The sequence below is a fragment of the Heterocephalus glaber genome, unplaced genomic scaffold, assembly GCF_053883595.1.
Source record: "Heterocephalus glaber isolate CG9 unplaced genomic scaffold, H.glaber_assembly_v1.0 deba00001594, whole genome shotgun sequence".
NCBI classification, from domain to species: domain Eukaryota; kingdom Metazoa; phylum Chordata; class Mammalia; order Rodentia; family Bathyergidae; genus Heterocephalus; species Heterocephalus glaber.
In genome coordinates this window covers 15090157-15108399 of record NW_028258369.1, presented here as the reverse complement: position 1 = coordinate 15108399, position 18243 = coordinate 15090157, and the positions used below count along the sequence as shown (strand labels likewise).

The 18243-nt window shown below is 38.7% G+C and overlaps 1 protein-coding gene across 5 annotated transcripts; it reads right to left on the bottom strand.

Annotated features, from left to right (window-relative positions):
* Positions 1-1977: 1977 nt before the first annotated feature.
* Positions 1978-15980, bottom strand: Piga (phosphatidylinositol glycan anchor biosynthesis class A). Of its 5 annotated transcripts, none has more exons than XM_004866087.3 (6): positions 15924-15980; positions 12420-13196; positions 8095-8227; positions 7393-7525; positions 7031-7237; positions 1978-4256 (listed from the first exon to the last, which is right to left on the bottom strand). In XM_004866087.3, exons 2-6 carry the CDS (start codon positions 13132-13134, stop codon positions 3990-3992), a joined length of 1455 nt encoding a protein of 484 aa, XP_004866144.1. In that variant the 5' UTR covers positions 13135-13196; positions 15924-15980; the 3' UTR covers positions 1978-3989. The 5 variants fall into 5 exon arrangements, with proteins under 5 accessions (XP_004866144.1, XP_004866147.1, XP_004866145.1 ...); XM_004866090.3 differs by having other exon boundaries at positions 13116-13196; XM_004866088.3 differs by lacking the exon at positions 15924-15980 and adding an exon at positions 15310-15498.
* Between the last annotated feature and the right edge of the window lie 2263 nt (positions 15981-18243).

Below are 18243 nucleotides of genomic sequence, written 5' to 3'. Positions count from 1 at the left end.
GCAAAGCCAGTCCAAGAGAGAAGCCATGAGAGCTACGCCCATTGGCAACCCCTAGGGGGGAGGCTACCCAAGTCTTTTGGAGTTCACATGTTGCACGACTTTCCCTGGGGTGCTGGAAACAAAGCTAAAGTATTTAATGTTTGCCCTGCTAGGTTTCTGTCTTACTTTGTTCCGTTGGTTTCTATCCTCCCATTTTCCCTTTTGGAATGGGAATGTTTATCTTGTGCTACTTTATGTCTGCAGTGTTTAACTTAATTGTTTTTTAACTTCTTAATTTTTATAGAGGCTCATAGCTAAAGTTTACCTTACATCTCAGAAGACTTTGGATTTGGACTCTTCAGTAATATTGGAACTGTTAGCAATTTGGCAATTCTTAAGAGATGGACTAAACATATTTTGCACAAAGAGATGCACATGAATCTTCTGGGGGACCAGGGGTGATGTTATAGTTTATATGCAGATGTCCCCCTAAAGCCTCATATGCTCAGAAGTAGGGATCTTAAGTGAATGGATTATGAGATTATAAATTATAGCTGACTTGTCAGGAGGTGGAGTCTGGAAGGAAAGGGTTGGGTCATTGGGGGTATGTCCTGGAGGGGGTTTAATCTCTCCCTTCTCTGTTTCCTGGCTGCCATGAAATGAGCAGCTTTTCTCTGCCATGCTGTTTCTCTTTTGAAGTTCATAGATCTTGGACTGAAACATGAGCCCAATAAACCTCTGGTCCTTTAAGTTGCCTGTGTCAGGTGTTTTGTCCAGTTATGAGTAAAGTGACTAAGACAGCCTAACAGAAGTGATAAAAGCTAAAATCAACTCTCAAAAGTACTACACAATACAAATCAAGTTCTATATACAACTTTAATTTTCATAATTCATATAAAAATCCAACTATAGAATGATACAAATTAACATTTAACCACATCCTTTTGGGAATACAGGTAAAGGCCTTTAAAAATACTTCACAAAAGTAAACACATATCCATGATACCCTGATGATGCCAAAAAAAAGTTCTGGTAAGATAAATCAGAACATATAAATGTAGGTGACTGCTTTCCACTGCTTCTAACAAAAGGGGTGGAAAAAGCTGGGCTCCTATAAAGTCAAAATTCAAGTTTCTCTTAAAATAGCTGGTAAGATATAAAGTATTGCATAGTTCACACACAATAATGTAGAGGTGTATTCGCTTATCTAATATAAGAATCAGTGAAAAACAAGACCTGTTTGGATCAGGAAATGAAGCCAAAACTGAACTTGCAATGCTATGAGTAATAAAGAGCATCAATTCTAGAAATAAGACAGTGACTCATTACCTGGAGATTTCCATTTCTACTGTTAGTCAGCTTTTTGTTACTGTGACAAAATACCTGAAAAAAATCACTTAAAGGAGGAAAGATTTACTTTGACTCAGTTTCAAAGGTTTCAGTCCTTGGTAAACTGGCTTACCATTGTTTTTAGGCCTGTGAGGAGGCAGAAATATCATGGGAGAAAGGAGTGATAGAAGAAAGCTGTTCACCTTGTGGCAGCCAGGAAGCTGAATAGACAGAGCCAGAAGGAAGGGGTCTGGGGATGACATATACTCCCCAAAAGCACACCTCTATGACCCATTCCCTTCAGCTAGGCCCCACCTCCTCTTTCCACAACTTCCCAATAATGCTATCAAATTATGAATCCATGATGGATTAATCTACTGATGAAGTTAGAGACCTCATGATCCAGTCATCTTTCAAAGGCCTAACCTCTGGACACTGCTGCACTGAGTTGAAGACCCAGCTACCAAAACATTAACCTTGGGGGACAGATTGTAACCAAGCCCTGACAGGAACAGACCAAGCAACACATATATTATGCTAAAAAAAGAAGTGGGGAAGGGATTAGTGGGACCCTGTTCCACTAGTAAATAATATTCCATCCATAAAATGAGACAAATTCAATTTTAGTATATGTGTTGCCGAAGTGAGCACAGACAAGACAAATTCAGAGAATTGTCAAAATGTCATTCTTTATTTTTGGACATGTAGCATGTTTTAACAAATCAGTTACATGTGCAATTGCTTATAACATAAAAAGAAATACATTTTTAATAAATTCCTCTCACTGTTAAGTTCACTTGCAAATAAATGTAAGTAGCAGAGCAGAGCAATGTGTTTCCACATACTGAACAGTGCAACACTGACAGTTATAATTAAGGTATCCAGGAAGCCTGAAAATGAAGATTTAACTTAAGACAAATAAATTGACTTCCTTTTAAAAACGGTAAAATAATTCTGACTTGTAAATTACACATTTTATAAGCAAAATCAACCACTTTTAAATTTTATTTTCATCTTAAACAAATGACAATTCAAGAATTAAACAATTTTGAAAAATATCAAGACACAAAAGGAAAAATAGCAGTGTGCCTTTAAAAACTGCTTAGTAGAACAAACAAAACCAAATATTAACCATTTCTCACTTTACCATGAATATTGGCACTGTTTACTTCATGTCTGTATCAGTTTCAATGCATAAAAATCTTAATAAGACTGAATGGTTAGGGTCAGTCCATTTTTTTCCAACAAAAGAATTTCTAACTACTAGATTTAAAAAATTGCACTCTTGCATTTGTGTTTTAGTATAAACAGAACACTAATATATTTCTTTTATATCAGTGGCAATCGGGTAACAGGCATAAGATACTTTTTAGAAGGTAAGACGTTTTGTGAATGCTGTCATTAAAAATATCCTGTGCAGAATCACAATACTGACAGAATCTATCTAGTGCACACACAAGCGCCTCATTGTTTTGATTTCACAGTCTTTTTTTCACAAAAACTTATTCTAAAGAGTTCAAAGAATACTACACACCATGTGGATAATTGGGGGTTAAAAACCCATGGCTCTGGCCAACAATGGTTACAGTTAACAACATCCATCCACAAAGAGACTTGTGTTCCTAAAATTTTCAGACTTGTTTTGCTATAAATAAAACACTCTGGAGTAAAGCCTTTTGCACACTGACAACATGTATCAGACATCAGCTAGGCCACAGTGGAGGGTAGTGACTTATATCAAAAGGATACAGTAGCAGCTGGTTTTGAGATGGCACACCTCATTCATTCTGCTCAGGTAACAAGAAGGCATTTACAGAGGACTAAATTATGTACTGAAAAATGTGGAGGCTTTCTCTGCACTATCATCAACAGTGATATCGGTCCCTAGAATTTAAAAAGCAAAAGGGCTCTTCATAAACAGACGGGGGCTCTACCTAGGAGAATACATACAATACAATCAAAGGAAGACTTGGAATATACCAGTGATTTCTTCCTGGCATTAACTAGCATGAGCATTTTTGGCATGTTAGATATTTTACCACTTCATGTCAACCATGACTATAATGAAGTAAGCTGTGTGAATGATAAAGTGTGAATACATCCCTGGTATTACCAGCAGTTTACACATAGCAGGTGATCAAAACATGCTGGTTAACTAACACGCCATCTTATTCAAGAAACCTGCTGCTTATATGTAACGCTTACTGAGTGGACCCAATAAATCCTTAAGAGCATCACTTAAATGCCTAATAGATGTCTATGAACATGACTTAAATAGTTTCCGTAATTGGTATACTTCCCTAAAGAAAACTTGTAAACATTTGGTGAACATCTAAGTAATGGTTTAACATTAAAAATTGGCCAAAAATGCCCAGAAACATTTGGCCCTTCAGCACCCAAAGCTCTTAAAATATAATGTTAAAACATCTCTGCTAGAGGGATTTCAGTATCTGAAAAATTTCATACCTGAGTGGCTTAAATGTTCCCTCCTACATTGTAAAGAAGTACAAGGAGTTTCTACACTCAGGAATTGCATAAGTTTTTAATCTTTCCTCAAAATAAAACATTGAATGGTATAGAGGTAGCGTAACTTACTGACAAAAACAAAAAAGCAAGGTTATTTTCAATCATCTTAATAGAAGTGTTACAAATATTTAAAACTTTACAAGGCAGGCTTTCTTCTACCTGGTTTTAGACACCTTCTTATTCTCACCCCTTTTTTCACCGTGAGGAGAGTGGTGAGTCCAGGCACCCCTTGGCCCAGTGGCATCTATTGCAATATCAATGGTAGAATCCGGAGTGATCCATCTTAGGAAGATAAGGAACAGATAGTTGAAAACAGCTAACAAAGCAAAAATGTGGCCTGTTACTGAGCCACAGTGAGAAATGAGCCTATCCAGTCGCTTGTCCATGGGCAACACATCTTCCTTCAAGACCAGCTCATACACCTGGAGGAGAGAAGGCAGAGAATGAGTGCTGGGAGTCAGAACACTCCGACAAATGACGACCCACCCTGACCAAGAATGTTTCAGAAACACATGCAAACAGAAGTCACTCGTGTTTGGTGTTGTTACAATAATGAAGTCCTTAATGAACTTAATCACAATAATTATTGCCCTTTGATTCAATACTTATCGGGCACATAATCTGGGAAAATCACTGGGCTCTACACTGTGACAAAAAGAGTAAGCTACATTGCTTTCCCCTAGGAGATCAGCATGGATTTCAGCAGAGTACTAGAATACCAAAGTCCTGCAAAGTCCAAATAGCTTTTCAGGTCACAACTGCAGGGGTGATATTTAATTGAGCAGTGACTTGAGAGGTGTTCAAACAGGACTGGCCTTTTTAGATGCATTGAGTGGAGAAAGCTCTCACTGGCCTCTGGCAGACAAAAAGCACAATTACAGCACTACAGTAAGTGGGCTTCTGGGGACACACAGGTTCTTCTTTCAACAATTGTGCAAGGCCATCCATGCCGCTGAGCATGGTAGGTAAGGATATGGAGAAACATTTCAGAGATTGCACATAAAAGAGGGGAAGATGGGATAAACTTTAATAAGTAGTATAGGCCAAACGTTGGCAAAGTTTACTGCTAAGAACTGGTAGTGGGTGACTTGCTTCTTAAAACTGCTGAGCACTACACTCTAAAATATTAAAAAACAAAGATCTTTAAATATACCTGTGTAGAACACATCAAATGAGCCAGCATTCCTGTTTTGCAATTGCACTTGGGAATTACTTGTGCTTGGTCTCACATAATGGACCTGTAAATTGTCTTCTTTTGAGTTCAAGAAGTTACAACAAGTGCAACTTCTACAGGTCAGTGGGCTTTCAAAGGTACGGCATGTTTTCATCTAGCTCTTCTACCCTGAGGACATTTTAAATACAAGTAATTTAATCAGAATGATGGTGAGGATTATGCTGAGGCTGGCAGATTGTAATTGAATAGTGTGCTTAGAGCATGAAGTCCAATTTAATTTTGTGATCAATTTTCTAAATAGCACAGTTAAACTAAAAGGAGTTGAAAAGGATCAAAATGTCCTACATTTAAAAGACCAAATACAAACTGATCTGTTTATCCAGCTCTATTTCAGGTCAATTTATTTATCTTAAGCAATAAAATAATAATTTACTTCTATAAAGAGAAGGTGACAATCTGTTACAGATGAGAATTTGCTTTGTTCTAATTGTATACTATAAATTAACAGACCACAAAAGAGAAAAACTAAGTGCTTAACTATTATTTTAAATATAACTACATGAAATATGATTATAAAAACAATCCTAATTAGCTCCTTAACAAACTGTCACCATAGTCCTTTTCCTCTAATTTCTTAGCTATCTTGGCTCAGAGCTCTGAGGTAGTATCATATCTAACAAGAAGATAAAGTCACAACTACAGAGCTGTGATCCTGTAGGGCGATTCTGGACATAACTCTGAAAAACCTCTCTAGCCATACATTCCTGCCAACCATACCACAAATTCCATCTGGGCTCCCTAAGGGTCACATGAGACTCTAGGGAGTGACTGGAGAGATGCGACAGGAAGAGGGAGGATACAGAGTCTGCAGAGGCTACTCAGCTGATTGCAACATACATACACACCCCACAGGTGCCATACTCCAATTTCCAAAAGAAAAAGTAAGCTACGTCATAGGGCGGAGAAACTACAAGACTTCTAGAAGGTCAGACTGTCTTAGACACTTCAGTTGAAAATTTTGACTGTTTCAGAAGTCTCCTGGTTTTAATGGAAAATGTTATTATGTATGACCATCTCTAGAGATTTGTAGAAGCAAAGAGGTTTTTTTGAGTTCATATTCAAATATGGGTTCATTTCATAATCTGGAACTTATAATTCAAAACAAGTAAGAAAGCCTTATAGTAAAGAGCTATTCTCTCCTTGAATATATGGGCAATATAAAACACTAAACTGTGACCCTTTCCATGCTCCACCCGGCTGCTCTTAATGTAAGAAACCTAGCAGTTTCCACTCAGTTTGATACATGGCAAGAGGCAAAAGACAGAAGCAGTCACAAGAAAGACCTAAGGGCTGAAACTGAGACGAAACACAGCCCCGTCAGGAAGCATGGCTCTCTGTGTGCTCTCCTAAGTGTTGGTCTATTTTCTGTACCTGTCCTTTTGGGAATGCTCTACTGCTGCTTTTCATTTGTCATCATAGTTCTTATTTTTCATGTATATTCTGAACTCTAACTTACTATGTTCTCTATGAGCCCAAACGTGCAAAAATCATTTTCCTGTAGAAAATTATCATGATTAGCAAAAGCATGACAGAAAGTTTAGGAAGTAGCCTGAATCAAATATTAACAAGTTATAATGCCACTGTAAGCACCAAAACCATGTATTGTGCTAATAGAACTAGATAAGTTAGAATTATAAATAGCCTTAAAAAAGTATCTAAGAATAGATCTCAATAATAGTTTTGTCTTTAATTGCTGGGACTTCTGGAAGATTTTGTAGTTTCCTCATGCCCAGTTTAATCAATCGTTACTGGTATTTTCAGATGTCAATGCAATGATCTGAGTAGAAACTTAGCCTTGTGCGTATACAAAAAGTAATGCTTAGTTCATTTCTTTCCATATGGAAGACAGTCCATTAACCTAACCAAAACCATCAATGACCAACCTGCATGTAAGAGAACCAAATGGTATGAGAGACATCAAGTAAGAGTTCAGACAGAAGCTTTTCTAAGCACACGACATACCTTTTCAGTTCTTTCTGCAACATTCCTCCAGGTATAGAAAGTCTTTACTATGCTATGGATATTTTCTGGGGTTGGAAGAGTCCCTGACTTCAGCTGGAAGATAGCCTTTTCCAACCCTTCACACAAAGATTTTACTGAAGGTTCACATAAAACAATGAGATTTTCTGGAAGCACCTCAGGAATTCCTCCAACCTTGGTACTTACAACCTTAAAAAGCAAAAAGGAATACATGATCCACCCATAATCACACCTTAGGAAAATTAGCAAAATGAAGTTAAAAAATTATGATGACATGTGCCCTATTATTTTTTCAAAATACGAATACAGAAATCCCCACAAGGTAAGCCCTTAAAGCTTTTTACCTGTAAACCACAACTGGCTGCTTCCACAATCGCCATGCAGAATGCTTCGGTTAGGGAGGTATTAAGAAAAATATGTCCTTGAACTAAGACATTTCTAACATCCTTGTGTTGTAAAGCTCCCAAAAGATGCACCCTGATTTTTTAAATGAGAGGGGAAGAAAAAAGGGAGTAAAAACTCATGCTACAAAAAATTTAATTTCTAAGCCAAGCCAGTTATTTATATTTAGATTCCTACTACTGCTGTTTTCCACCCCAAAACATTAGTATGACCAAATGCCCATGTAAAAAAAAAAGCCCTAGAAAGCTGAGATACAACTCAAAAAATTAACATATTTCTAACTTTTTAATATATACCAAATTTTATCTTCTCTAAAGCTAATATACATTTAATGAAAATACTAATATGACTTGGAAATCTGCAAATATTCCCAGTCACAGTGGTTGTTTTTTGGGCCTTCCATGTTTCCAACAACTGCTGCTGCTGCCCAAGTCAAATAATATCAGGCTAATGGAAAAAATTAAAGTATGAAGTCTTTATTGTGTTTTCTCATTTGATATAAATTCTTAAAAACCAGGCTTTGCATTACATTTGTACATCAATTATACGCAGGAGAAGCAGCATGTCTAAGGTAAGCATGCAGTCAAAACCAAACATAGGTAATCGCTATTTTCTTACCACAATAATATGGAAGCCATCAATACCTGTCATGTAGTTGGTATCGTTCCCGTACTTCTTCCAAAATGATTCTCTTTGGTCCCTCTCCTCCAATTATGAAATTTAAATTTTGATATTTCTGACAGAGCTCGGGTATTATACCACAAAGCAAATCAGTCCCTGAAAACATAAAATTGATCATTGGAGACATTAATGTTTGAACTTAAAAATTCATCAGTACTACTGAGAACCTACTCACTTATTAAAATATTAGGTATAGCATCTCTGAAGTACAGAAATCGACTCTCACACACCTTTCCTGGGACTGGAATCATTTACAAAGTGCCAACAGTCCCCAAGGGTTGCAATTCTTGAAGATACAGACCCTGACATGCACTGTTACCTTTTACACAACCCAAAGATGTGCAATTGTTTCAACCTACTGTTCCTTAAGTGATTTACTTGGACATATTGCCTCCTTCTGAAAAAGGTATATAAGGTAGCTAACTAATGTTTCAGCTATCCTTCTCCATAGCACACAGCCTACTGGAGGTAGAGATCTGGGTCTTGTTCTAGCTTTTTCTTTCCTTCCTTTTTTAACAAGCCAGCCCTCTGATCACAGCAATGTACCCTGATCTATTAAATGCAGAAATGTATGTACCTAAAATCCCAAGGTCTCTTTCAGCTGTGTAATTCTATCAGCCTACAATTCTACTTCCTGCCACAGGAAAGAGTTAAACAACAAAGTCTAAGTGCTGCCTCCACTTTGTTCAAAATTCAGTTTCCATGGAGAATTTTGCAACAAACACTACAGTATTGCCATAATTTAAAAGAAGAGTCCATCCAAACCAGCTATAGACCACTTCCCCAGAATGAGAGTAGGTAAAGGGAGTAGGACCTCAACTGTCAGATCACTCCAATCCACGGGGCAAAAAGGATACATCTTGATTCCTTTCTTCAACAAAAAATGATTTTCTTACATTCCATAAAGACAGCCTCCGATAACACAAAGCAATCAAATAAATCATACCCTATTAGTCTGCAAGTTAGTGGCTAGCCAAAGCCACAGCAATGTTGATACTACCTGGGAATTTAGTTCATTAACAACTATAAATCATATTATTCAGAAATAAAAGGAAACAAAATAATTCAATTAGACTTAATTAAAAATAAATGTGCATGAATGCACAAACTGGATTTCTTACACCAATCTTCCTCAAAATAGGCAGACTTATCGTAAAATGGTGGCAGAAATATATGTACATATATATATATATATGATTTTTATTAAATAATGCAAAGTAGGATTCATGAAGTAAACTCTGCTGGTATTTTCAAAATATGATTGTATGTACAAAAATAAATTCCCGGATAGTTTTAATTGTGAAGGCTTCTCATTAAAAGTCTTAAGCTATCTTTGTTTCAAGTCTATTACCAAATCCCATTCACTGGATTTCCAAATAAACTAGGTGAATTAATGACCATTAACTTTTAGCCTCCTAAACTTTCTTTTCTTTCACCCTTCTCCTTTCCTTCCTTTGCAATACAAGGTTAAGAATCCATTCTTCAAACAAAAATGGAGCAATAATCATAACTGCTGCTAACAGCTAATATCTACTCAATGTGTACTATGTTAGGTAATGTACTTTAATCTCATTTTATCTTTTAAAACTGACAATCACCATAAAAGAAATGAAGCTGATTAATACTATTAATGCTATGTAATAGTATTCTAGGAATAAAAGGGTTTTTTCCTCAGTATAAAAAATTATCCTGGTGCCTCTAAGATTCTAACACAATGGAACATTCAAAGACTTGATTGCCATCCTCATATAAAATAGACAAGGAAAATTCCTGACTCAAATTGCTTTTAATGCTCAGTCTAACAGTATGTGAAAGAACCTTCTGATTTACCCTAGGATAATAGTGACCCAGCTAGGGAGCAGGAAACCTGAACTCAAGAAGAGCTGGACTTGTATTTGTTATCTGTTACTTACTGTGTAACCGGGACAAGTTACTTATCCTCTCTGAGACTGTTTCTTTGTGTGTTAGAAGTAGATACCATGCACCTACAGTTTAGGAGGGTCAAGTGAGGCACTACGTCATGCACAGGCTTTCACAATTGCAGAATACATTGTTAGGCTATCATTACTGCTAGAACAAGAAGTGGGATGTGTCGGCACACACACCGAGCACTGAGAAACTCCAACTGAGTGCAAAACAGGCTAGAGAGGAGGGCTCAGAAGCAGCCAGCCAGGAAACCCAGGCAAGGAAAATTTGGATTTGTCTTCTTAATTAATCCAATGGGCTTCTGATATCTGGTCCAATGAACAGCTCAGAGGAAATTGATTTGTTAATAACGAATCGATCAGTAATAATAATTACTCAGTTTTGGGCTACAGATGTGGCCATTCCTTAGTAGAATGTTATTTGTGCAGGGGACCTGACTTATGGAGAGGGTTCAATAAATATTTGTTGAGTACTGAATTGAAAACAGGAAAGACTTGTACCTTCACTCCATTGGTGATTAGCTCAGCTGACTAAAACACCACATTAGTGAAGTAGAAGTAACAGGTTTAACCTTTGTATGAGTAGTTAATTTTGCTGATACTCTATATCACACACACACACACACACACACACACACACACACATACACGTTCTTTCTTGGCTATCTCACTAAGATATGCTATTTGATTAAAAATAAATCAGGCATACTTCCTATGCCATAATGAACACATCACCAATATCCCAAGAGAGATGCAAAAGAATGCCAGTCCATTCATATCTTCTTGATGAAAGAACAAACGCACATCACTACCCTCACCCAGAAAATGCAGTTCAGTCCAAGTTTTCTTACTAACCTCCACACGAGCAGACTTTCCATTCCAAATGTGGACTACACTGACCAAGGCCTACATCTAGAAGATTTCAGGCCCCTCCCCAGTACACCGGGACACTTGTTTACCAGAAATCTGTGGCATTTGTTCACAAATGTGATTCCAGTTGTACTTGTCACTGTACAGGGTAACTGAGTATCACATAAACTGACAACATTAAGTTTCTATGAAAAGCAAGCTGGTTTGAAAAAATCTAATAAAAAATAGCCACAGAAAAACAGTATTATCAGATGAGGGATGACCAAACCACTGTGTAAAACTGAAAATGAAGTAAAAATCCAGAAGGATATTGCTTGATGCACCTTTAGGGCTGCAACTCACTTTAAAAAAAAAAGCCCTAGTGGCAACAGTAGATTATGCTTTGTGAAGGTGACCCTGCAGGATGACGCAGTTGAAATCAGTGAGCCAGTACTCAAAGCCTGCAGCTCTATGACAAAGTACTGGCAATTCAGTGTATTAGTAACGTTTTGAGTCAAGTTCAAACATTGGAGGGTGTGTATTATTTTTTCATAATGTCCAACTTTAAGTCACATTTTTGAGTACTAGACAGGTTTTCAAAAAGCAATGAGAAGACTATTTAAATGTTTCTAATAACCACTGTTCAGAGTTCTGATAAACAAGCCTCCACAAATTCTGCAGAGGTAGTCATTACTGTTACAAAGGTACTATAAACAATCCTTTTTACTAACAGCAGGCACTTATCGAGTACAGTGTGGGCTAAGTACATCATGGAACCTTCACAAAGTTCCCACTGTTAACAGAATCAAACATGAAAAAACTGAGACAGAAAAGTTAAGTGACTCATCCTTGATCACACAGTGGGATAGTCAGCCTCTGACCGTGGCCCATCTAATCCTCCTGTCATCACTTACCTGCCAATGTTATTAACATTAAATATATGATTAAACACAACAAGCAACTACACAACAGTAGATTGCAGAACAAGCCCACTGATTTTAAGCATACGTACACATGTATAAAAAGACAGGAAGTTATAAATCGAAATGTTCCTTAGGGTCGTCTCTGAGTAATGTAGTTACAGCTAATTTTAGTTTTCATTTTTGTGTTTTGCTTAGCTTTTAAAACATCTGCAATGAAAAGACATTACTTTTGTAATCAGAAAGAAAAGGCTATATGGTAGGCTCTTATCCTTTATTTCTTACCACATGGGCAGGGCTGATTTGATTTTTAAAAAGATTCTATCAGTTAAATAGCATCAGGTTATTTTTATTTTTCAGTAACTATTAAAACATCCAAGGTTGGAGGCAGTATTTATCACCATTCTAAAAATATCTCTTCTTCGATGTATAAACCAGTATCAGACCTTTCTTTGCTATAGTTAATGCAGAGGGTGTTACAAAAACATAAACAAAATGAAAAGCCAAACAATCATTAGATACAAGTATTCAATAGCTTTCTACAAGGAAAAAGTCTTCAATGCAAATACAGCTATCGTTTCATTGTTTCATTACCTTTTCTGTAAACAAGTCTGCTGATAACAACAATAGTTATACTATCATGCCTCCTAAATGGATCTGGAGTGAAGTCAGTAGGATCTACTGCATTAGGAATGACGGACACTATTTCAGGATTCAGTGCTGCTCTTAGTACAGTATTTTCCTTACTAGTATAAGAGACACAAATGATGTGGTTTGTGTCACAAAGCGACACAGTTAGAAGCTTGTTTGTGAGCACCGAGCTGACATCAGCAAATCCAAAGAGGGAATGGTCCGTGAAGACTGTATGGAGCCCCATTGTCTTGGCGTGGAAGAGAGCATCATGGGCCATGGAAGAAAAAGAACTATGGGAATGGACTATCGTGACTCTCTCCCGAACAAATATGTACCTGAGCAATGGCAGACTGTGAAAGAGGGTCGTGGCTGTAGATTGGTTGTACATGACTTTCAGAGGCAAGTAATAGACTTTGAGCCCATTAGTGAGGTAACGGATGCCTTTTCGATTTCCGTAAGCATGGGTGACAATTATGACCTTGTGCCCTCTTTGAATCAGGCACTGAGAGAGCTGGTATATGTGGCTTTCCACTCCTCCCATGTTTGGGTAGAAAAAGTCAGATACCATGCATATATTATGAGAGTGGGCTGTACAGGTGGAAAAGCTTCCAGGGCTAACCAGGAAGAGTGGAGCTGAAGGAGCCTTGGCATCCCCACCTCCTCCTCTACAGGCCATGCTGAGATGGTTTAGACATCAGTCCTTAGAGCAACCCAGCTAAGATATGTGTCCTCTGTTGCCTGAAAGAGAGGAAAACAGGATCTCAGCTCAGAGACACAAGGCATTCCATATTCCAAACCTCCTTACAGTACTTTTACGGTTAAGGTACATTTATCAGCTTTTCCTATAGAAATAAAAAAAGCACATAATGAATTTACTCATTTGACACTTACTTGCTTAGCATTTACTGTGCCATAAACAAAACTAGACTCCGCAATGTCTTAACTGTGCTGTAAAAATACTATGTATAATTTTGTTCTTCCACACTATATAATGGTATGCAATGCTAAAGAGTTTGTTATTAAATATAAATACACACATACATATATGCATGTATGCTTATTTCCCCTCTACTGTTATCCCTTTACCAGCTTCTACTTATTAAATGGCTACTACATTCAGGCACTGTGCTAAGAGTTTTCTACGTTTTACTGTAACCTCACCAAAACCCTACAAAGTATTAAGTTTATATTCTAAATGGAAAGTAAGCCCCAAGGAGGTTAAGAAATTTGCTCCTCATCCCTCAGCTTTTTAGAGGTAGCACAACTGTTTCACTGATTACGCCTCCTCCTTGCATCTGGACCTGGTTTAACTCATAGATAGGATGCAGTAAAAAAGTGATGTGCCAATGTTTATGCTCGGCCTCAAAAAGGCCTGGTGGCTTCCACTTAAGTACTCCTGGCTGTATACACTAAGCAATTACATAAGCCTAACTACTGTGCTAGAAAGGTGTGAGAGACAATGTGAAAAAGGAAGAGCTCTCAAACTATGTGGAGAAAGCCAGAGCCCCAGCCATCTCCCTGTTATCTGCGCCCAGTTTCTAGCCAAATTGCTACCTGCTAAACGCAGCCTTCTTGGTGACCACTGGCAAGAACAGCAGAAGCACCACTAGCTAATCCCAGTACATTGCAAAATGGAGAAAAACAGTAAAATGGTTGCTGATTCACACCACTAAATCTTGGGGAGGTTTTACACAAAAGTATACATAAAACAGGCCAGGATTTGGATCTAATTACATTGGTCCACTCTGTATTTTTTTGTAAATAAAGTTTTACAGCAACACAGGCTTGCCCATTCATTTATTGTGAATGGCTACTTTTGTGCTATAACAGCAAAATGGTTGTGACAGACCACATGACCAACAGAGCCTAAAATATTTACCATCTGGCTCTTCACTGAAAGTTTGCTGATCTCTGCTCTATAGCTTAGCCACTGATGCAATTAATCTCATAAAGTTCTACTACTAGCTTTGTGTTTACACTAAAATATACCTGGAGCTGGAATTGTCTTTTTGAGAGCATCTTTTTCTAAGGTAACCTGGAGCTCATGCTGTGGACAATCCAAATTTTCTCCCTTCTGAACGATGATAATAAACAAACTGTTCCACCACTTTTTTTCTTAACCATTCTTTCCATTACATAGGTCTTTCCTCCATAATTATCCCTCCTTTCAGTGTGGAGTTTGAAAATAAAGGCTAAATCTGGGGCCATTTCCTACATCCTAAAGTGGGTAATGTTTATCTCTGGAGTCCTTCAAGGTCATACCAATGTGAAATATTCACTCAATATGCTGTACTACTATAGATTCTTAAGACTTTTAAAGCTAGTGTGCCTTGGAGATCTGGTGAAAATCTTCTTAGCTTTACAAATGCGATTTCCAGGGCTCCAGAAACTCAGCTATACAAAAGATAGTCATCTTAAAGCTCTGAGTTTCGAATTTCAACTGCAAAATCAGAAAATACAAATTAACTGTGTGCAGTCTTAACTACCAATTCTCTCCAACAAACTCATCTACATCTTAAATATATTCTCAGAAATACTCCATAAATGTTTGTGGAACTGAATTTAATAGTTAATATTCAGTATTACCAAATACTGAGATTCCTCATTGTTTGTTTGCACTTTTAAGTGGTTTAACTAACAGTGTCTTACAGTGTTTTGTCACCTAAACCTGAACTTACAGTTCTATTCAGTTTTAAAAGATGAATGATAACAAAAACAGTGAGTAATGAACCTAATTTAATTACTTAAACATTTTGGCATTAACTTGCAATGTTCTTCGAGGAGTCTGCCTAGCATCGGGTTATCATTCCCAATATCACTATCATTTATAAAGCTTATACAGCATACTCACAGAATCTTAGATTTTAACCGAGTCTCCCTCTTTAAAAATGAGAAGCCAGACAAGTTTGAGCAATTTGTTCAAAGCTCCCACCCAGGCACGTCACTGGCCAACTGGTGAAGATCTTAAATTTCTCGCCCATGGCCAAAGAATCCCAGGAAGTCAATAGCAGTAGAGGCTCTGGAGGAGCCTTACGCAGAGCCGGTGGAGGCTGGAGATCAAGAGGACACAATCCTTGGGCACTGACCAGGTTGCGCTCCTCGAGAAGTAGCTGCTGAGCAGTCGAGCCAAGGAGACGCCCCGCTCAGAGACCCCGCCAAGTCAGGCAAGATCTGGCCAGACCCACAAGACGGAGGAAAACAACCGGAAAGTGGGCAGGAGTCTGAGACTCGGGGTCCCCGAGATCACAGTCCCTCGCCCACCAGTCTCAGCCAAGGAACCGGTGCAGCTCTCCAATTCCCCTCGGCCCCACTCCATTCTGCAGACCCTCCGACCCGACTTCCGGGCCTGAAGCCCAGGAGGCTTCACCCTTCCACAGCCTGCCAGGCTCCCTCCCACGCCCACGGCGCAGCCCCGTCCGGAGGCGGGCGACAGTGATGGGGAGGAAAGGACAGACGCACACTTACCGGCGAGTCCCATGGCCGCCCAAGTCCGGACCTCCCGCGGCTGTAGCCAGAGTCCCGCCTCGCTACCCCCAAGGACCAATCCGGGGCGTCCGAGCCCGAGCGCCGCGCCCCCGAGGCAGACAATCAAAAAGTGGCGCTTAGATCACGTGCAAGAGCGACGCTCAGTCGTCCCCACCCCTCAGCGCGGGATGCAGCGTCACCGTGCGTTTGCGCATGCCTACTGGATGTTGCGGAAGGTTGTGTGCCTTCGCCCTCTGGTTGCCTAGTTTTAGCGTCTCTTTTCAGGAAGCAGGTTAACACCCTGCTTGCTTCTGATTGGCGAGACTTTCGTGAAAAGGCTACAGAAATCCAGGGTCATGGTGGCGTTTTATTTGTGATTATTTACCACAGCAGAACCGTGCTAGTTCTTATCACCCTGCTGGCGTTGCCAGACGCAGCATATAGAAATACACACAATCAAAGCAAATAAAAATATGAACCTTGAATTTTATATAAGTATGTCCCAAACATTGGAGACGTCACTAAATATTTATTTGACATTCAGATTCAGCAGCACATCTGTATTGTATTGGACAGCCCTGCACTCTGGGGTGGCCGGGAGAGTGGGATCTGAGGTCTGACTTGAAATATCTAGTGCTACTCAAACTGATTCAACTAGCTGTGGCGATGTTTAGCCAGAAGGCTAAAGAATCCGTAGGAGTGGGCTGTTACAGCCGGTATTTGCAGTTCCTCAGGCCCGCTATGCTTGCACTTTTGAGAACTAATTCCTTTCTGAGCACCATGATCACCACCGTTACTAGCACCCCTTTAAGACCTTGAGTAACCCTATTAAATCCTGAATATATGGGTTTTATTTTCCCGATGCCCTTCTCAAGCCTCCAGAGATAATTAAATGATTCCAGTATTTTCACAGTACCTTGGCACTGAATATTTACGCTTCAGCTTCTGTCATAGGCACTGAGGATTAAAAAGTAAATAAATCATGATTCTGCCTGTCAAAGACTCACAATCTCATATGACACACCACCGCATTTATAGTCAGTTAAATCTTAAGCAACAGTATCCATTTAAGGTTATTTTCTAAAAGCCAAAGGAAAGTTTTAGTAGCAGAATTGAGAGACAAGGCTGAGGATAATTTAATTATATAGTATTCTACCTAAATATGTGACCTCACAGTATGAATTAGGGAATTTTCTTAGAAACCACTAAAATTAGACCAAAATACTTAATACACTGTGTTCTGATTACACTTAATAAAACATAAGAGCAATCAGTACCACTTCTAGTACTAAATGATCTAAAATGGAAAATAAATGTGGAACTTATCTTCTCTTGAAATGCAACTCTTTGGGCTGGAGATGTAGCTCAGCAGCACAGCACCTGTCTGGCAAGCACAAGACTCTGAGTTCCATTTCTGGTACGAAAAAAAGAGAAAGGGGGGGGGGGAGGCAACTCTTTGCAAATGCATATGGAAATTACATTCTTTGGATAATTTTGAATTGGGAAGGCAAAGAATGTATATTAAAAGCCTCCCATCAGTGCACAAGGCACAATGCAGAGAAAAATGTGGCATGAGCCTTACCCCTAAGGAACCGAGATGGAGTTAAGGCACAAATCATCTAGGATAAAAGGAAGTGGTAAGTGCCGTAAGAGAAATACCAGAAAAATACTGGAAGTTCAGAGGCAAAGAATATTTCTATCTGGAGCATTTAGCTAGAAGAATAAGTAGAGGATGTCCATGCAACTCTTCAGAGCAAGATCATTTCATTAACAAAGTGAACAAGGTACAGAGACGGGCACTGATTGTCCATTGAACATTATTGTGTAACTACACAAGGGAAGAGATTAGGAAAACGTACAGACAGGAAAAGGGTGACATCTTTAGTGAAAGTTGGAGCAAACTAGTAGAGCATCCTACTAAAGAAGGTGAATTTGATGTTGAGCCAGTCTTCCAGACAATATGATATTTTCAGTTAATATTTTGAGACTTCACTCCTCCTGCTTCAAATAGAAAACTGAGGATAAATAGAACATAAATGAGAAAAGTAAATGTTTTAGCTGTAATTTCAAAGAGAAGATAAGTATTTCCATGTATCAGAAACAGAACCAAAGTGTAAAATGGTCATCAGGACCAAAGTCACATAGGTCCTGGACTCTGTATGTGGCAAAGGGAAGACATGAATCAGGGTTCCGCTCTTGTAGAATAATAGAAATTGGCAGGATTCCATGTGTGGCTAGAGACAGGAGCCAATCTTGTGAGAGAATGTTACACTGGTGGCCTTCAATAAATCACTTGCCAATATTGGCACCCTTGTCTAAC